The sequence below is a fragment of the Kogia breviceps genome, chromosome 12 (genome assembly GCF_026419965.1).
Source record: "Kogia breviceps isolate mKogBre1 chromosome 12, mKogBre1 haplotype 1, whole genome shotgun sequence".
In the NCBI taxonomy this organism is placed as follows: domain Eukaryota; kingdom Metazoa; phylum Chordata; class Mammalia; order Artiodactyla; family Physeteridae; genus Kogia; species Kogia breviceps.
Window position 1 is genome coordinate 65,141,325 of NC_081321.1, and position 22,271 is coordinate 65,163,595.

The window sequence follows — 22,271 nt, forward strand, 5'->3', positions numbered from 1 at the left end:
TTGGTGAGCCTATTTTTGATTGAAACTATATTTCATATTTAAATAAAATAAAGAAATAAAGAAAGCACTCTTGGCAGCATCTTTTGCTGTTATTTATTTTCTCCATTTTTTTTTCAAAAGTAAAATCTCCTATTAAATAGGCTTCACAGCCCCACAAGGCTTTTTCCTTTGTATACATGTATAATATGCATATTTTTAACCTAATAATGTAAAAATACATTTCAGTTTCTCCCACTATTCAATCTGTAGTTTTTCCTTTATAAAACTGAAGGGATAATGAACAAAACTTTTGTGAAGATTACACAAAATTTAATGTATGTAAAGCCGTAGCACAGCTGCTGGCCCATAATAAGTAGGTCTTCAATAAATTTTTAGCATAATCCAAAATATATTTCACGAGATTTGCTCACTAATATTGGAACTTATTTCTATAAATGCTACAAAGTAATAATACTGTGGATGGTGTTTCTGACTAAACTTACAAAATTCTCAAACTTTAGTTGCTCTACGAAATAGAATAAGATTGTTAGCATGAAAATTCAATTTAAATAGCTGCATTTAATTTAAAATGGTGGTTTATAACTATTCAGTCCAGTTTTCATATGGGTACACAAAATGATAGCATTAAGGCTTTTTAAAAATTCCATCTAAAGGTACCAGTAAGTTGTGAGGAAATTTTTGCTAATTTCATATATTCAATATAGCATATTCAAAGTTAAAATTAAGCTTTTCAGAAGATCAGCTGAAAGCAAATCTAGAAGACAGCAGTGCTATAAAAAATAGAAGTCAAAAATAAAAGTTTTTTTCAGTGCTTATAATTCACCTTCAAGTTGCACTATTTCAAATTTCTTCCTGTAATCCTATGTTCCTATCTCTTTACCTCCTTTAAATAATGTTCTTGTGCTGTCACTGTCTATTTTCTTTTTGTGAAGTTGTCAAATGATCTCTGTCTTGCCCTGTGTAATTTAAGAGACTTTTATGTAGCTCTCTGAGAGACTATCACGCAAGTCCAACTAGGAGAATAATTTACGAGGTTCAAAATGAAGGGTCATTATTCTACTGTCTCACCCGCAGTGAATACACAGGCTCTCTCCTTCACGCATGGCAGGGTTTTAACTAGATCAAAAGAGGTAGAAGCTTTTAAAGGAAGTATTGTGAATGCTATCATTGGTTACATAAGCTCCCTTTACATTTTTAAAAAAATATGATTGCTTAATGAGATTAGAGACCTATAAGAAAGCATGTCTTTGGGTATGGGCTTATCTGTAACTTTCACACAAATATTTCTTTGGCTGAAAACACAATTTCAGCAGTTATGGTTTTATATGTCCTGAGGGTAACATCTAGTCATCTTTCATAAGCTAGAATAATATGCATAGTTAGTCTTCTTCACTATGAAGCTAAATGCAAAAGGAGCCAAGACAGCAGATTTTCTCAGTTTTGAAGTTAATTTGTAGGTGTTTTTACGTCATCAGAGTACTCCTGCTTGTGTTCAGCAATCATTGGTACTAATGATGTTTATGGAGCTCGAAGAAAATAGCACTTTTTCTTACCATTTCAGTAACCGATGTCTTTTTTGATTACAACAGGCAAATATAATTACTGCTTCTTGTGATTAATCTCAATAGTTGAATGACTTTCTAGGCAAACTGAAATCCTCCATGTTTCCATGAGACCTGATTTTTTATAAGCACATGTGTAGGGGATGCCAAATGAGAAAATAGAGTTACTTTTAGTAGCTGGACAACGTGTAATAGAAAAAAATGCTTGAGTGTCTTTATTTGTGTATGCTTTATTAAACAGACCCTGTGAATCTGAAGTCTACTCTCTTATCTAAAAATTCTCCCTTCCTCCTCTCAATTTCTTAGCATATCCATCAAACTCCTCTCAGTGTATTCACCTCTTTCTTTTTATATATTTATTGATGTGCATTTTTTATACCCCCATAGGTACTCTGAGCTGTGTCACCCACAGTACTTAGCCCTATGCCTTGAATATTAAAAAAAAAAAGCTAATATTAATTGAATTCTTGCTGTGTGCTAGATGCCATTCTAAGATTTTTAGTCTATTAACTCAACCTTGAAAAGAGATGAAATGGTTACCACTATTATCTTCATTTTGTAGAGAGGGAAACAGCAATTCAACACAGATAATCTGGCCAGTTACAAAGCCTGTAAGTGGCCAAGCCTGAATCTAAGCCTGGGTTTATAACCGCTGCCCTACCTCCAGAGACCCTGCATGGGTAAATCTCCCCATGATCGACTTTCAGAGCACCAAGTCCGTCTTCCTAATCTTCACTACTTTTAGGACTTTACATTTGTCTTTCTGGTTTTTTGATTAATATCTACCCCTCCCACTGTGCCCAGGGCATATTAATAGAATCTATAGTATTTGGTAGGTGAGTAACAGCAGCTAATATTAAGCTTTTGCCATGTGCCAGGTACTGCATCTTATTTGAATCTTCAGAAAGGCTATCAGGTACCCACCAATTTACCTCCACTTTAGAGATGAGGATACTGAGACAGAGAGAGGTTAGGCAACTTGCCCAAGGTCACACAGCTAGTAAAATGGTGGAGCCAGGGCTGGAACTCAAAGGCCAAACTCCAGAGGTAAGCTCTGAAGAAATGAAGGAGTGGATCATTGAAAATCTAGCTTGGAGGGGCAGGGAATGCTGTAGGGAGGAGAGGACATTTGACATGTCTGGAAGGGTGAGGGGGAAAAGACAGAAACACTCTAGGCTGGGGAAACAACATGGATAAAGCAATGCAGAACACTGTGCCTAGAGCTCAATAAATATGAATGAATGAGTGAAGAGCTTCCTTTACAGCCCATGAATTTAAAGGTTTTGCAGATGTAAATGCTTTGTTACTAATAGTCTCTGCATTTTTTTTTTCTTTCAGTGCCACCGTGGGCCTTAATTGCCATAGCCATAGTCGCGGTCCTTTTAGTCCTGACCTGCTGCTTTTGTATCTGTAAGAAATGCTTGTTCAAAAAGAAAAACAAAAAGAAGGGAAAGGAAAAGGGAGGGAAGAATGCCATTAACATGAAAGATGTGAAAGACTTAGGGAAGACGATGAAAGATCAGGTAATGTATTCATTCCATGTTTCTTCTTAGATTATTTTATCAAAAATTTAAGAATAGACAGTTTATTCGTTTATGCCAGATAAATATAGAAATAAACAATACCTGGACACTTGTCATAGTTGTAGAAATGCTTTACAATCCTTTCAGTCATTACTCAACATCCCAAAGTACAATGGAAACATGTGGTTAGGGTTTTCCAGTCTCCTAAGCACATAAACCATGAAAGGGCATCCATGACCATCAAGGCCAAATTGGTAGGCCCAGCGTATTGGATTGATACCTGAATATTTGTATTACATCTGTTTAGCCTATCTTAATTGTGCCTAGAGTTAGAGAAACAGAACAAAGAGTATCTGTTCTTCCTCTTGGGCAGGACATCTTTTTATCATCATCACTGTTCATAATCACTATGAAATACTGAGTCTTATAGCTATTTATCACACTTGATGAAAGCTATCATCCCTATACAAACATCCAGCTCAATTATGAGTGCTCAGGAATAATGAGTTATACAAGGGAAGGGAGAGAAGTATGAGCTGGTTCTAAAGAATGGGGTAGAATATTAAGGCAAAACTCTTCACTTAGGGACAATTAGAACCATAATGCAGGTTATAAAATCCATCTGACTGAGTTATCTTCCCAAGCCCAAGGAAGCAATTTCAGTGTCCTTTACACTGTTATCTATCTTTCCTAAACTAACTAGGTGATTTGGTTCAGAATAAAGTCTACTATTAATAGGTATAATAATTAAATGCCTCTTCATTTCTCTATTGGAATCATATTCACATTGGATATTTCTAAGGAACAACTTATTTCATATAAAAAGTAAATGTAGGGACTTCCCTGGTGGCGCGGTGGTTAAGAATCTGCCTGCCAATGCAGGGCACATGGGTTCGATCCCTGGTCCGGGAAGATCCCACATGCCACGGAGCAACTAAGCCTGTGCACCAGAACTACTGAGACCGCATTCTAGAGCCCACGAGCCACAACTATTGAGCCTGTGTGTCACAACTACTGAAGTCTGTGTGCCTAGAGCCCATGCTCTGCAACAAGAGAAGATACCACAATGGGAAACCTGAACACTGCAAAAAGAGAGTAGCCCGCTATCTACAACTAGAGAAAGCCAAACTAGAGAAACACAACACAACCAATAAATAAATAAATAAATTTATATTTTAAAAAAGTAAACGTGAAGATTTTTCAGAGAAATAACATTTTCAATTATCAATGCTTCCCTTCAAATAATTCAAAATTTCTATTTATTCCCTAATAGCAACACATGTAGGCAATTTTATAAATTCTTCTTATACTATTACTATTAATTGAACTCTTAAATATGTGAATCTCCTTAAGAACAATTTAGTTAAGGAAGGTATTTTTAGTACATTGTGTAGTTATCCACACACTCAGGACACTAATCCCTCTCCCTAGCCTGAGTTTTAAACACTTTTCTCAAAGACACTGTAATGTCTCTTGACAACAATTTCACATAGGCTCATTTTTCACTTGAACTTTTGCTTGGTTTCAGAGCTGTAGAATGAATGCTATGCCTGCACTCACACTCAGAGAGCTTCATCCTGAGCTCAGAGTATCAAGAGTTATGTCTTTCTCAAAGTTTCTAATCACAGCCACAGAAGTCCAGGTGCCAGTGTTCAACCACAGATGTCTAATAAGGATTTTTCTTTTCAGTTAATTTGTTACATAGAAACTGAAGCTTTAAATCACGTCTTGTTTTATTTCAGCATTTTTCGTAGCCAGCAGGACGTGATACAGATTTCTTTAGACAACATATATGGGAGATTAATAACAGTAGTAATAATCTTCTAGGTGGACATGGATGGACTGAATAATTTGTATGTGAATTTCAGCTATGTCTATGAAACATTGGAAATACAATACTATCATTTTCATAACTACATTAAAATTCAAATGTGGTTTTCATGTATGCTAGAATTAACAGTTAAAAACACTAAATAATGTTAAACGATTACTACAGCATTTCTTCCTAGGACAAGAAATTTGTATTTTTCTTTGTGGAATTTGTTCTGTATGATGTAAAACTAATTTATAGAATAGTAGCGGTGTTTATTACCCCTTTTATGACATGGATAAATGACCAAGATCTCAAAAACAGTAAATATAGAAATCAGTAAGTTTTACCATTTCACTCCATATAAGAACTAACAGAAATTCAAATTTCAATATTCATGACTATGTCTCTATAAGATTTTATAACCGAGGAAGAATTTTTAAATATTCTGCAATAACAACAAAATGGTAATGATAGATAATATTTGTATACAGCAAAGGATACATATTTAAGAGTTTTGTAAATGGCTTAAAACTTAAAAGCACTAAAAATACAGAGGGGCAATATCAATCCGCAAAGTCAGAGGTCTGGAAAGGTCATTTCTCCACGGTTTTTACTAACGTGTGTGGATATTTAAATTTTTATTTCTTCCTTCTGTGTCCTCCTTATCTGTGTTATGTCTCATGACTGTTCTGGACTGTCCCTTGCGGTAGGTTTCCTCTGCTATTAGACACCCCTAGTCAACGCTCAACTACATTTAGTGGCCTGCCAGCCGGGGCTCCACAGCTGAGGGTGTACCATTCTGACACACATCAAGAGGCTGAACTAAATTGATTTTTTTTAAGATAAATGTTTCTCATTTTAAGATTACTGATTAAATAGAACAGTATTAGAAAGCTCAAGTTTTAATTGATGGGCACAGAAAGAAAATTTAGTGTTTTACGCTCCCTTTGTAGCATGCCTTATCAATTCCAAATCTGAACAGTTTAACATAGAATGAACAAATGCACCTTCTGATGGTTTATCCAAGTACAACTAAACGCTTTTTGAATGTTGAATCAAGCCAGAAGCATGTGCACTAAATTTTTGAAATTTAAAACGAGGTCTTTTTCCACTACAGTTTTATCAAACTCTCAGAACTGCTGGGCTTACATGCATTTTCCTCTGCATTTTGTTCCTTGGTGCGTGTGGTGGGGAGACTACTGCTCTTGAGATATTATAATAGCTGCTGATTTAGTAGGTCTTAATTTAATGTAATAGTACAGAAGATGTCTTGCTTAAGCTCGGCCTTTAGGACAAGAATAGACTTAATCACTTCACTGCTAAAACACTGGCACTGGGCTTCCCTGGTGGCGCAGTGGTTGAGAATCCACCTGCCGATGCAGAGGACGCGGGTTCGTGCCCTGGTCCGGGAAGATCCCACATGCCGCGGAGCGGCTGGACCCATGAGCCATGGCCGCTGAGCCTGCGCATCCGAAGCCTGTACTCCACAACGGGAGAGGCCGCAACAGTGAGAGGCCCGCATAACGCAAAAAAAAAAAAAAACAACAACAGAAAAACAGTGGCACTGAGAAATTATCAAAAATTTAGCCCTATTCCATGCAGAATAATTGCAGAAATGGTCATGCACCTTTCATTGGGGCAAAAACCACTTAGAGAGAAGGCGATTTAATAGCTCAGCTCTTTCAAATGACACTGAGCTGAAACATGATATGTAAATTGTCAGTTCTGAAAGAGATTTTGAAAACGTATTTTAATCCATGAAAATGTTTATTTTTATGATGGAGAGGTGTGAAGATTTTTCAGACAAAAATGTGCGTTAAATAGTTTGCTATGAAAAAAAAATTAAAATCTTACAGGAGGCAAATTACCTACATTGCCATTTTCTCAACACATCTTTTCAGACAGTATTAAAAGACTGACGCACAGCTGAGGTTTTGAAAGGGCAATGTGGGTTCACTGCCTCAAGTCCTCCACTTAAATTCAGTAGTCTTTTCCTGTCACTTTACTATCATTTTTCTATTAGCAACACCCCAAGTTAAAAGATTAATATTGATTTTTAAATAATTATGTTGTTTTCCTGCCTGTGGCTATCAGTAAAGCAACATTTTACTATTCAAGGAAACATCCAAGTATAAACTTCCTAATTAAATGGTGTATGGCTAACCCGACTTGAAAAGGTTTCTGCACAGATGTAATAATGGCCATTTTCAATCTTCCAAAAGTCATTGTAGGCTCCTGAAATTTTTCAGGAGGAACAAAATGGGAGGCATCTCCAACTACAGCTCAACTCTGTTTATCATCTTCCCACCCTAATGAGTTCTAGTAAGATGATGCCAAGTCTGTTTTTTAGGATCAAATTAGAGTTAGATGGCTAGAGCCAAATTGCAGTCTTGTTGGTTCAGAGACTGAGGGTGTCATTTTGAGGCACCACTGCGGGTCTCTGTATGAATGGATAAGTGAACAGAAGAGATTTCTCTGAGTAGAGGGAAAAAACCATGTAATCTGGGAGTTGTGGGAGGTTGGATGGTAGAGCTATAGTCTAATGACTCTGAAGCCTTTCTGAAGTGTGATTATACTTCTGTGCAATTGATTTCTAGAAGATTTCTCAGGTTTAATTTGATCACTGACAGGAGTTAAAATTCTTTTGCTTTGTCAGAGATATAAAGCAGCCTACTACTCATATGTCTTACCTTCAGTTTTGTGAGATTCTATAGTAACACACACACACACACACACACACACACACACACACACACACACACACACACAAAGAAAGGCAATGAAAATACCATAACCAAAACCTAGGAGAGAATATTTGTGATATATAACAGAAAGATTGAGACCACAAAATACAGAGTCTCTACAAATCACTAAGAGACAAACAACCCAATAGAAAAATTAGCAAAGGATGTATTATATATACATATTATACAAAAGATTATTATACAGGTAGTCCCCCAGAAGAAATAATACAAATGGTTCATATAAAGGTTTTTAAATTTTTCAATCTCAGTAGTGTTCAGGAAAACGTAACATTTTATCATTTTTCATTTTGAATAACTACTTATAGATTTCTAATTTTTTTCTAATTCTTTAAAGCAATAAGAATGCACACCCCCTTAAAAAAAACTTCTAATATTTATAATCTTTATAACCTTTGATTTTTTTGAGCAAACTTTTTGCATTTATTGGGAAAATACATTATATGTTTTTATTTTTAATAAAGAGGAACATTTGAATGAATTGTATGAAATTATGAGCTTTCTAGTATTTCAGTTTATATTACACTTAAGTTTTAGGTTATCAGGAACATTCAATTGGTTTAAACTGAATGTTGAGAATTCTGTGCCATGATTTTTGCTTGTTACCACAAATTTAATTTTTATACAAATTTCAGTTTGACAGAATTGCAAACATAACTCCTTTTACCTTTTGGTATCAAACAGACCCATAAGTCAATTTAATTCAGCCTAGCTTTCTGTGGAGCTGTTATGAAAGTAAAACAGTAAACTTAAACTGGAACTGGGGTAGATTTTTCTCTAAACATGCATTTGCTGGTGGCATGTTTTTTTTTCCTCTTTTCCCATAACCATTATAAACGTATACGCAAAACACAAGAAATTACAATTTTCTAAGAATCACTTACTCAGCTATCTTTTTCATAGGAAACAAGGCAAGAAAAGGCCACCCATTTCATATAAATTACTCCACTGCATGTAACAAGGGTGTTTTACTTGATGCTTAAGATCTCTTTTAAACTACATGAATGTGAAAACTGGCCTGGTTAATAGCATGTTTTTCATACCTCCGAAAGAAGCGATTTTATCAGAGCCAAATGTAACACAAGGTTGACGTTTTCTTTGCAACAACTTTACATTTTTTGCTTGCAATATTCTGAGGGGCTATTTCCATTGCTTCCATGTTGCTTGCTGATTGGGGGGAAAAATTCCGTGCACAAATGGAATTTTAAAAAAATATGTAAGCAGCAGATGTGAATGTGTGTCAGACAAATGGAGATTTCCAGCATCTCAGTGCTTGCTTCTAACAGCTTGGAAGTATAACCACAGGCCCAGTGTCATTTGAGTTCTGATGAAAATGCATTTGAATTCACATATAATCCATTTCCCTACTCATAGGCCCTGAAGGATGATGATGCTGAAACTGGACTGACCGACGGGGAAGAAAAAGAAGAACCCAAAGAAGAGGAGAAATTGGGAAAACTTCAATATTCACTGGATTATGATTTCCAGAATAACCAGGTCTGAGGGGGAAAATGTCTTGTAATTCCATTACGTTTTCTGAAATTACCGACTAGAAATTGAAACAAGATACTTCTTAAAACATTTGGTTTGCTACAAGGGGAAAATGCAATTATCAAAGCTATTGATGAAATAATTTCTAAGTACAGGCGGTCCCCTACTTGCTAATTTAACTTCTGGTAATTAGAATCCACAGTGTTCAGCCGATTACATCTACTTATGGCACTTACAGCAGGCAGGCGGAATACAAATTAACTCGAAGCCATCAGCCTGATTCTGAGAGCTCCCAGTCACAGATCCCTCAGGCTGAGCTACAACAATCTTCCTTGGAATTCATGGATTTAGCTCCAAACAGTTCAAGGGACCTTTGAGTTAGACCACCAATTAAGCCAAAGTCTTCAAACAAAAATTAACCATTTGATGAGGAATCTAAGATTCAAAAATCGACTTTCCATGAATTTCAATGGCAAGAATGCCTTATATAATATGATACTGGCTAAACCTCCTAGCACAAATGAGTTAACAGCTCTAGAAAAGTAGAAAGACCATCAACTTGATTTCTAGTACCTTTGCATGCTGCCCTGCTTCCGGAAAAGTGACAAGGAACTAAAGGTTGTATCAAAACAGTCCTTCCTGCTTTAAAAGTGCCACCTAGATGAATGATAATACTAGCTAGCTTTTATTAACTGCCTGTTATAATGGTAGCTCAGAGATAAATGTTAAAAAAAAAATCTCTACCTAAAAAGACCTTCTAGGATCCATGATTTTGATGAAGATGTCTCTTTACCTTCTGAACTGTTCAAGAAATTTAAAAGCTAGATAAGAATTAGCTGAGTTAGAGATCAGGCTCTTAAAAATCTATAAGACACAGTTCTTTTCCAACTAGGAGAGCTTTAAATCTCTCCAGTTTGATCAGTTCACTGACCTTTCGGGGTGGGGAAGAACTTGATAGATGTAAATACAGTTACTACCTAATGCAGCATGTGTTAATTATGTCGAGTTTGATGAGGAATAAACAATAAATAAATCAAACACCAATACTCAGCTTTGGTGACTTATGTCCAAAGTCAGTAATACTGTGAGCTCTAAACAATGGCAGAAATTCTGGACTTTATTTAGGAATCAACTGTTCAAATAATGTCTTCACTTTTTGAAGTGTCCAGAGGGTTCCTCAAAAAGAACATATTGATACGCACCACCATATAATAAATAATTGTATTTAATTAGCTTCATTACAGCCCTGGCTCATTATTTTATAATACATTCCAGAAAACTGCATGTTGGTTACAGATACAAGCTAATAGGTATGGATTTATATAGAATTATAGGTATACCATTTCTAGTTAATTAAGTAGGGCATTTGAGGTCATTTTTATCACTTCTACCAAAATTTGATCATTAGGGATTGGTTGAGAGCAAAACTGCCTATTATTTATATATTCTAGAGAAGGTCAAAGTCAGCTTACTTTATCTTAACACAAAACATCTTTTCCAGAAATATAACCTGCCTTTATATATGTAGCCAACAATTTTCTACTAATTTATTCTACTTTCATATTTTCCAGTAGAAATCTAGTGGATCTCATCTTGGTTAGTCATAATTTTGAAACTTCTACGCTGGCTTTGAGTACTCTAAGTAACATTTTATAAGATAGTATTTTTAAGAATACAGCACTGAATTTTTTTTTACTCAAATATAATTCAAGTGCATTTACTCTTCCTTTTCTAGCAAACCCATTTTAGAAGGTATTTTATTCAGAGGATCTAGGGTATTCTACCTGATAAATTGTTTTAATAGTATGCATTTATTTTTCCAAATGTTCTCCACTAATCTGATTTACAAAATGATTCCTATGAGTCATGGAAGATAAAGTCTGAGGAATTCTGTAGATAAGGCTGTAATCAAATATACACACCTGCTTACCAAAACTAAAAGACAATCCTAAAAGTCCTCTAAGAACCTTTCATCGTGGAGAGAAATGTGATACTTATCTTTGAAGCAGAAGTCAGAGGGGGGGTTGAGAGAAGTAATTCCACCTCTATCAACAACATACCCCCAAATCTTTAAAGTACAGATAATCAAGTTTGAAAGAGTTTAGGCTATATCACCAGTGCTTTCCCTGCCCCAGAGAAAAAGTATTAGAAAAAGTGAGGGGAGAATATAATCTTGCTTATTCACATTGCTATCCAAAGGCAAATTCCAAATACCAACTTGGCAAACCAAGAGACAAACTGCTTTACTAATCATGTCTTTATAAGCTGATGTCTATTTTAACCATTCCTTGACCATCTGTCTACATTTTGTATACCTACAATCCAGCATTCTTATTGCTACTGTTGTATGATGAAGTCACAAAGATATTGAAGCATTAACATGGAAACAACAATCTTTAAGGGTTTTGCTCTAGGTTAAAAATTGAGCCAACTAGCCAAAGTGCACTTATGCACATGGTGGTCCATTTTGTAGAAAGTGGATATGACTTTTTCAAGGAGGTGAATTGCTTTTCCACTCTATTGGTGAAAAAGGTACAGACTCAAAATTTCAGACCCTGATGTGAACAGCTATGATGTGACTGCATTTTCTGAAGAGTATATACCTTGAATAACAGTAAGGGAGTCTACTTTTGTTTCCCATATGGATCTAAACCAGTCTGTTGACACAGCATGTCTGATGGCAGGGCATCAGAAGAGTCTGCTCACACCTTCTGTTTCCTTTGCAAAAACATTATCAGTGCCAGCCAATACCCGCATTCATAATAAGAGATAGGAATGTATCACTGAGAAAACCAGACGTGAAGAAATGCAGAGATTTCTGCTGTATTTGAAAAAAATCAGAATCTTAGTCACTTAGCATTAAAAACAATAACTGTAATCTCCCCTTCCTTTATATGAAGCTAAAATTATATTTCTTTGACCCCATGTCCTATATTTAACACAGAATTTAATATACAATAATCATTTTACTCTAAGTTAAAACAAGAAGGAGCCAGCACACAAGTAAAGGTCAAATATGATAGAAACTTGAAAATCTTATTTTTGTCTCAAAAAGCTACCAAATTCTAAGAAAATTTCTATTTAGCTGCTTTGAGGCTTTGGTTCAAAATAAGAATTTCCTACTTTATAATTACAAGCTTGTGATTGTTTAACAATTTCTTTCCACTTACAAATCATGCCCTGGAAAGAAAAATAATGCACAAGGGCTTTTAGTAACTGTACAGTTATTTGATTGCAACCCTTTTGCAAATATGAATTCCATATTTAGCTGTAATCAGCAACCTTTTAAAAGCCTCTTTTGTGTTTAAAACCAGGCTTCCTAGAGCCTGCATCTGTCATAATTGGGTTTCTGAAGTCTATGTAGCTCACTTCATTTGCCTTCTGTGTTCAGATTCAGAAGAGAATAAAAGTTTATTAAAAGCAAAGAACAAAAGGGAAAAATCACAATATGCAGCAGTGTGAACACATCAATCTTTTCCAACATATCCACCAATGCCAGTGTTTGCTGTATCCTGCCTCTCATTTCAGCTGCTTGTAGGAATCATCCAGGCTGCCGAGCTGCCCGCCTTAGACATGGGGGGCACATCTGATCCCTATGTGAAGGTGTTTCTGCTGCCAGATAAAAAGAAGAAATTTGAGACAAAAGTCCACCGAAAGACCCTTAATCCTGTCTTCAACGAGCAATTTACTTTCAAGGTAATTTTTTTTGTACTTACTAATGAACTTGTCCTCTGTTGTTCTACATAACAGACTGATCTCATCCTGACAAATATAGAGACCACTTGACCAGAGACTCACAAATGATTCTATTCAGAATATTTACGATGCTTATCTTCAATGTAATGAGGACTCTATATTGCATTAAAATTTGGTCCAAATAGGATTCAGCTCAGCTATTTCAGAAAAGAATATGGACTGGGATAGAACTAGGATGTCATTCGTATCTAAAAAGTGAGTTCAGCTTCAAGTGAGTCTGTGGATCTGAACGTTTCCCCCTCTCTAAAATAAAGCCAAAAGAACTGGAAACTTTTTCCAGGTTTCCAAGTTCCTGAAAATAAATTACGGCCACAGAATAAAGTAAGCTATGCAACATTATTTAAATGGTACCATGAGGTATTACTCTCATTGCCAAATTTTTTGTGTACAGGGGAAATTTAAGTATTCTAAAACATTCTGCTTAACCCACCAATCAAAAGAATATGAACCTATTGTTTTTTTTCCATCTCTAGTATTTTCCCCTTACTCTTGGCTCTTCCCTGGTGTTCTTCATCTGGTTGAGACACCTCAATTAACAAGCAGTAACAAAGAGGAATTCTGGCCACATAACTCAGCAGGAAAAGGTGCTTGGCAGGTCTCAGGCATCTCTGTATATACGAGTACTCTCTGTAGTTCTCATCCTGAAGTCATGCATAAATACAGTCTTTTGGTAGATATGTTTAACACGTGAAATTTTTTGAAATGCATTACTTAAAACAATACATGTCTGTGAATATGCCAGGGGCAGATTCAGAATCACCTGTCTACCAGTCAACCTTAGCGATAGCACGCACCTGACATTAGCAAACATCCTGGTATGAAATAAATGGATGAAACTGAGGGCATGAGTCATTCCCATGAACCTTGTTTCCAATTTTGTAAAAGAGAGGTATCTTTCTATTCACTCTAAAATTTGAGGTTTTAAGACAAAAAAAAAAAAAAATCCCTCATCTACTGTCAGCAACTCTGTTTAAAATCTATACTTTTCTAAACCCAGATCGTTAATGTAGAGTAGCAGTAAAAACTAGCTTATGAAGAACTAATCGTTAGGGTCAATATACCACAGGACATACAGTGAAAACAAAACAAAACAATATTGCAAAAGGTAATTACAATCCTTCTATTTGACTATGTATTGATCTTAATTTAGGTCAGTAGTTTCTAAGCACAATTTAGTCAGCACATTCTTAAATTATTTGAAATATTGTGGGGCTTTGTTTTTGAGTTATCTATATGTTATTTCTTTTTTAAAAGTATATTGCTAATAATTTTTAGTAATGTCTATAACTTCAAGAATTATAATCATTGAGATTTTGAAATTGCCTATAAAATATAATAGGTTCCGTTTTACTTCAGGATTGATCACATCATAAATCAATCCAAAGTACAATATATTTTGATAGATTTCAGAAATATACCACCGTTTCTAGAGAAATAGTTAATTTTTCCTTGTAGGCCTTGTAGATTATGCATCTTAAATGCCAATAGGCTGTATGATACAAGAATGGAAGCAAAACAGTTTAGAGGATTGGCTTTAAAAGTGAGTTCAAATCCACTGAACATGAACTTGCCCCAAATGAAATGCTCCTTCTTTTCTCCACAACAAACTACCATTTGAAAGAGCTACTCACCATTCAAACAGTAAATATTTATTAAGTGCCTACTGTGTACCAACACTGTGCTAAATGCTTTACATGTATTCATTTGGCCTCAACAAGCCCCTGTGAAGTAGACACTGTTATCATCACTTTTTGATGGATGAAAAAGCCGAGATTTATTTACTTGTCCCAGGGCCATCAGGTGGAAAAAAGGGGAACCCAGGCCCAGACCTGTCTGACCTCAAGCTCAAGTTTTTGACTAATGCCCTTTCAGTACAATCACCAAAAAATCTAGAGAGATTTCAGAAATAAGATGAAATTTTCAGGAGTTCATCCCTACTCTAAAATTCCTTATTTCTTCCTTTCAAAATTGGCTCTTTGGAAGGGTTTATTTTTTCACTCTAAAGTAGAAAATGTGTTGTGCCTAGTTTGTAATCATAGTATTCTAATCTGATTCCAAATAGATGACAAACGATATAAAATAAAAACTCTTTGGAAAAACCAAAATTTCTTATATATATGCAGTCAAACATTCTTCCTTCTCCTTTCCTTCTTAATATACAGAGTTAATTGAGAAATGTTTGCTGGAGCATAACACAACTATTTACACTGATAAAATAATAGCAAGTGTCTGAAAATTGATCAAACCTTCAATACAAGTCTAAACAATTTCTTAATTAGGCATTTCTTCCCAGTTACTGAAGTGTAGCTTTCTTGGATTGCCGTGCTTTCTCTGAATATTAAAAATGTCACTAATATCCCAGCCCATAGCATCTGTCCCAGTTATATTTGAACAGCTGGAGAATTCATCAGTTCTTGGCCTTTTGCCACTGCTCATCCTAAAGAGTGTCGTACCTAAGAATGAACTTCAAGATCTAGATTATAATGCATCTCTGATATTCAAAACAGCAATTTTCTAGTCAGCTCTTGTCAATCAGTAAATTATTTTAACGAATAGGTGAGACACCTTGTGAATTTCATTCAAATCCTTGCAGACTCCTAGCATGCCTGTTCATATATCACTGCTCCATTAAACTATGACATCCAAATGGCCTGAAAGAGTGGGAACTCTCCTCAATACTCTGTAATGGCCTATATGGGAAAAGAATCTAAAAACAGAGTGGGGGGCTTCCCTGGTGGGGCGCTGGTTAAGAATCCACCTGCCAATGCAGGGGACATAGGTTCGAGTCCTGGTCCGGGAAGATCCCACATGCAGTGCAGTGGAGCAACTAAGCCTGTGCACCACAGCTACTGAGCCTGCTCTCTAGAGCCCGTGCACCACAACTACTGAGCCTGCGCTCTAGAGCCCAGGAGCCACAACTACTGAGCCTTCATGCCACAACTACTGAAGCCCGCTCACCTAGAGCCTGTGCTCCGCAACAAGAGAAGCCACCGCAATGAGAAGCCCACACACCGCAACGAAGAGTGGCCCCTGCTCACCACAAATAAAAGAAAGCTTGTGCACAGCAACGAGGACCCAACGCAGCCAAAAATAAAATAAATTTATTTTAAAAAAAGAGTGGACATATGTATATGTATAACTTATTCACTTTGCTGTACACATGAAAGTAACACAACATTGTAAATCAACTATACTCCAATAAAATTTTTTTTTAAATGAAAGAGAACTTTTGAAACAACTTATCTACCCCTAAGTTGCACCCTGACAGTGCAACTTACCATAAAAATAACAACAAAATATTCTGCAAGAAAAACTTATTTATATAGTCAAGTGCAATTGGCTTGGTTTATTCTTATATTAATCTTGAAGTGTTTCTAGCATGACTAATAGTATGAGCTATTAGTAATAATTCTAACAGCTTCTAGAACTTTGGGATAAAGTGATAAATCACTAGGTAAGTCCTCATTTTCTCCCAAGTAATTTAAGCCCCAAGCAGTTTGTTAAATGATTCAACTTAAGGAAAAAAAAAAACCCCAAAGCACAAGTATTTCCCTGTTCTATTTATCCAACGTAAATAGTAAAATTAAAGACTATAAACAGGTAATATGTTTTAAGCATTTTTTGTGACCAGATATTTTGTCCTCATCTTTTTATTTAGGTTCCGTATTCAGAATTGGGTGGCAAAACTCTGGTGATGGCTGTCTATGATTTTGATCGTTTCTCCAAGCATGACATCATTGGGGAATTTAAAGTCCCCATGAATACAGTGGATTTCGGTCACGTAACTGAGGAGTGGCGTGATCTGCAAAGTGCAGAGAAGGAAGAGGTAAGAAAAACATTAGCATTTCTAATATGACAAGCTGTACTCGCCAGTTGCTCCTCTCAGACTAACCTATTGAGAGGTGCTGGGGTGACGTGAGTGATATGGTCCTCCAGCTGCTGACAGCGGGCAAAATAGGGTCGGGGATCGCATAACCTCGTAAAAAAGTATACAGATCTTCTGGGTCTTATTTGAAAGAAAACAAAGATTTGTGCAGGTCTACAGATAATTCCCCGGGGTTGGGGGGACAGACACACACACACACACACCACTTCTAAAAGCTTAGAAAATATTACATACACACACACACACACACACACACACACCTGCTTCTTTAAAAGGACAGTGAAAAGTCATCTTATCCTTTGTATTTTTCCACAAAGATTTTATGTTTTCGATATAGATTATATAGCTATTAAATAGAAATGAAATGGCATTTTTTCCTTGATTATTTCTGCATATTACAGACAGTCCATTGTTTCTCCTAAAGATATCAGAGCACAATGGGTAAAACATCAAATAAAATTCACAAAGACAGATATTAAATCCACTTTTTAAATGACTCACATTTTTACAGTATTTTTCACATTGTTTGCCCCAGTTTTAATAGGTTAGCCCAGGATTTTTCTGTGATTTAAAGAAGGGAATTTCAGTATCCTTAGTGCATTTAAACTGCATAATAATCAACTCTAGCTGATTATGCTATGCCAGCCTGACACTAGCGCTTTTCTGAGCCAGTGTCTCAACAGGCCAATACCAGAAAAGCAAACAACTCTTAGCTTCTCTGAATTCCTAAAGCAACTGCTTTTCCAGCCACTTTTTTGTTCCTAACATGGGTTTATAATTACCCAAGGGATTGCCAATAGCCTTTGTCATTTAGGATCACTAGACGCCTTGGATTCTGTAAGGTGTGGTCACTTTGGGGCCACCAGGGAAATCAGAAAGTAACCCAAGCCTTCAGAGAAATCAGCCAAGAACATCACCTGGGAATCCTTTCAACCTAAGATTTTCTGTGACCATTATTATTATTAAGTGAGGTTTTAGAACAGGTTTATTTATTACTATACTGAAATTGAATTTTATTAGTGCTCTAAAATTATTACTTGGTTGTAAAAAAAAAAAAAAACGAGTCAAAATTATTTGAGTTGAGCTCTGCTATTTCTTTGGAAGGAAAAAGTTTAGTCAAAATTAGATTCTTGTATATTGAAATAGATTTACCACCCCTGTGGATAGAACCACCCAAGGATAATATGGAATTTTTAAGTTTTACAACTTTTTAAAGTAGTTCTTCCCTATGAGTAGACCAATATCTATATTAAAATGCAACATCTGTGTGAAAAACATTTAATCCTTTAATCATAATGTTGCAAGTCATTTAACAAAGTAATGAGCTGTTTCATTGAATTTTTATACTTTATTGACATATTTGACTTTGTAAGTTCCTTGTGGCTGGGAGATAGGATGGGACCATAACAAGTATTTATTAACTGATAGGTTTTTGTTAATTGATTATTGGTTGGCTTCTTAGCTGAGTATCCAGATAGGACCCACTTGTCCTTCACAAGCCCACCTGTCCAGAGGGCAGGGTTCAGGTCCCTCCCCTCCAACTGGTCACTATCAAGTGGTATGGGATTCCAAGACTACAGCCCTGGGCTTCTGAAAAGTTGGTAAATATTTTTGTCTGTGTTAGGAAATGTAATCCATCAAGCCATTTTCTTCTTTAAAAAATTCTTTGAATACGGGCAGAGTTTGATACTTGACACTAAGCTGACAGGTTTGGCACTAGAATCTACAACTTTAGGTAGACTGCCCAAAAAGAATCACAATTTTATTCTCACCCCCTGACTTGCCTGTTTTCTCTCTTTTATAACTTTCTTCCTCCTCATCTTCTCTCCCTATGAAAGATTTTTTTTGTGATCCAACTTATTCAAAATGATTCACCATGCAAATGTTTATTATGTACTGCTATATTCCTAGAACTGTGCCAGATGTTAAAAAACAAAAAAAAAGAAACGTGAAAAGGGTGGACACTGCTCTTGCTTTCATGGAGTTTAGTGCTGTCTCATTTTCCTCGCTCACTCCAGTTTTTGCCTTGTATTGCCAGCTAGATTAATTTCTAGTAAAAGTCTTGGCTTTAAGATCAAACACTCCTGGGTTTCAATCCCTACAGATCCATTTACTAGCTCAGAGACCTTAGACAAGTCACTTATGCTCTCTAAACTTCAGTATTTTTTTTAATCTAGTAAGTGGTCCAACATTATCTTATTTTACAGATTAAATAGGATAGAGTATAAAGTACCTAGCATAGAGCAGGCTATTTGACATATTCAACAAGAAAGAGATCTCCCATTCTTTTTCTTGACCAATCTTTTTTGTGTCCTTTCTTTCTTTTGCTTTCATCTCCCTATTTGTACTACTCTTTTTCCTCTATGTGTATTGCTCTATTCTTTTCCTCACCACCACTGTACTTACTGAATGTTTCTGGAGATTTTCAATGGGAAATAATTCTATAACTGTACTTTTAAACTCTGGAGCCCTTCCTGTTTGGTATCTACTTGGGAATAATTTTTGGTTTTCAGTTGAGTGACTATTTCCTTTTATCATGATATAGGAAACTTTATAAAACAGATGTCTAGCTTACAAAGTATCTCTGGATAACTAGATTCAGGTATAAACTTTCTCCTAATAAGTAAGATTCCAATTACATTTTATGTCTAAAGAATTACTTCTCACTGATACGTGCTGTCTTTTCATGCTACTGTTCATTAACTGGAGAAAATTATAGTTGTTTGAATAAACTGAAGTCTTAGATTGACTTTAGTTCACACGGTTTCAAACAAAATTCTTTTTCCATTTTATATGAGCAATTTTGTTTAAGATTTTTGTTTTGCTTTCCTCTAAAGTGTTAAATCTTCTTTTTAATGTCATAATGAGTGAAAGATACCAAAGAAAGTGAGAAAAAGGAATTCAAGAAACAGCATTGGAATCTAGAAACTGAACCGCTAGTCATTAATAGTCTGTTCAAGGAGAGACTTGGATTTAAATGGGTTAAATACAGCCCACTAGGATCCAACCCCAGGATTTTGATAGCATGGGATAGGCTTTGTTGTTGAAAGTTAAAAAATATAAAAGTCATAAGATGATGAAGCAATTACGTAAGTTAAAGGATTATGTGTTATCTTAGTGAGCAATTAAATATGCGAGCAATTGGGGAGAAACTGGAAAGGAGCCTTATCTAAAAGTTACTAAGCACATGTTTGAAACACAGGGGGTGTTGAAGAGAGAAATTAGGCCAGAAGAGCTTCAACGAGCACACAACTCCCATTGTTCGATTCTAGCCCGTGGAGAAAACCTTTGTGCTCAAGTTTCCATCCTGACTTGATGACGTTTTTATGACTAACGCAATCCAAGTCCCCTCCCTTACTAGTAGTTCAGGTTCACTTGTCTTTTTTTTTTTTTTTTTTTTTTAATGTTGCATGACTGATGACCCACTCTCCTTCCACCTGCTAACAGGTGAAGATGGAATCTGACCTTGCAAGACAGCTAAACTTTTCTCTTCCTTTTGTCTCTTTAAAACAGAAGTCCTTTGAGTTTTGAGAGATGGTTATGCATAAAACCACTGTCTTAATTTTCCCCCTTTTCAGGTTAAGGCCTCAAACATCATCCTTTATAATCAGTATATACAATTCTTCCATTCGCAAAAGGCTTCTAACATGTATAGCCTCAGGCTACCTGGTGAATTTTTAAGATTTTCTTCATTTTAATCATTCAAGAATATTTATGTCATCCATAAGTCAAACCTAAAGCCAACCTCCAGATATTTGGAGTAATCCATTCTTTTAATATTTTCACTTAATTACTTCAAATGTTATGATCAATATCTATGACTCCATTTCCTTTTTTAATGAATTTTATTTATGATCATTGCAGCAACTGTATCAGTCCTGTACCCCAGCATCAAGTACATCTTCAAAGCATTTAGACCCTTTTTATTTTAGCATTTGTTCCTAATTTTTCATCCCTATGCCTTCCACTACTACTTTTTAATCCTTAAAAACAGCATAAAATACCAGAATGCAACTGGATCCCTTTTTTTTTTTTTTTAAGGAGTCTGTCTCATAACTTGACCAGTACTATTTGGTCTCCATTAGAAAATGTCCATCACCTCTGCTTTGTGTAGAATTCGTTAAAGAGTGATTTTTAAATGAGATTCTGTAATCTAGTACAAGTGGAAAAAAAAACTGATTGCTGAATTAAAACAAGTTGGGACATAATTTAATTAGGACCCAAGCAGAAGGGAAGAGAAACTACTTTAGTGCCTTAATAGAAAATCAATTTTGCAAGAAAATTTCACATTTTAAAGTCTAATTAGAAAAACATTTAATTCACAGAAAAGCATTTGGAGAATACATATTCAATCAAAAATCCAAAGTTTTTTTAAGCTTGTGATAAGTTACTTGATATTCCTTTGGAATGCGTTCAAGTCATTGTTCCTTATGGCATCTCTTTTGTCCAAGGATCATGAAAGAACTGATGCTGTTTCTAAGTATACTTAGCAGTCAGATGGTAGCTCACGCCCTCCAAGAATCTCCACACAACAAATTAGTGCCCTGAATGAAATCCTTATAAAAGATTAAGTGCAGGAACTTTAATATGGAAGCCAGTAAGAATCTACCTTGTCACTCACAAACTATCACATTAGAGAAATGCAACAAAGACACTCGTTTTGACCCACAGCATTCCACGAAGGTATACTTATTTTTACTTGTTCATTGTCTGTCTTCCCCACTGGACTGTAGGCAGCGTATCTACTGTTCCCAACTGTGAAACCAAGTTTAATCACAGAGGCAAGCACACAGTAGGTGTAAAAAAATATTTTCGAATTAATGAATGGGGCAGAGTTGCTTATTATACATGAGAGATGCTTCAAAACTTCCATTCTAGAGTCCATGTTATAGTAATTGTGTTCTTATTTTACAAATGAAGTCTAAAGTATTCTGAAAAACCATCAATAAAGTATCTTAGCACCAACAATGAAAGTGATTTAGTACCCTTTTGTCTTTTCAGTCTTTTTATATCAAAGGGAGGCAGTATAGATGCTTAGCAAAATCATTCTAATTGTTTTTGTTGATGGTCATGAAAATGATGAGTTTCTCTCACTAATTTTTTGGGGGGAGGTGAGGGGTAAAGTCTTATTCAGGATCTCTTTCCTCTCTATAAACCTTTTTATCCTGTCTCCATGATGCACGGAGAGCTTGTGGCTCAGCTTAATTTAACTTTTATTTAAAGTTAAGATTTAGTTAAAGCTCTGATTTGAGTCTCTGCTGGCAACATGGAAATTCACCCAGAGGGAAATGGGAAAGAATCAATTCCAAGGAGAAGTCCAAGAATATGAACAAAATCTAAGTTTATTGTACCTAGAATATTTGTTGCTAGTCAGATTTATAATATAACAGATATAAAACAATTCAATAATATTATATTAAGACCATGATATATTTTAGTGTACTTAGTATCTATGTGTCCATTTTGTGGTACGTGCAA

The 22,271-nt window shown here is 35.6% G+C and overlaps 1 protein-coding gene across 4 annotated transcripts in view; it reads left to right on the top strand.

The window, feature by feature from the left end:
• Positions 1-22,271, top strand: part of SYT1 (synaptotagmin 1) — a 542,196-nt gene that overhangs the window by 392,320 nt on the left and 127,605 nt on the right. For 2 of the 4 annotated variants that reach the window (XM_067009790.1, XM_067009789.1), the window contains 4 exons: positions 2,901-3,085; positions 9,035-9,157; positions 12,680-12,847; positions 16,566-16,733. In XM_067009790.1, the coding sequence (XP_066865891.1) occupies positions 2,901-3,085; positions 9,035-9,157; positions 12,680-12,847; positions 16,566-16,733 (644 nt within the window). The remainder of the gene's footprint in view (positions 1-2,900; positions 3,086-9,034; positions 9,158-12,679; positions 12,848-16,565; positions 16,734-22,271) is intronic. The other 2 variants (XM_059081652.2, XM_067009791.1) reach the window with 1 other exon arrangement.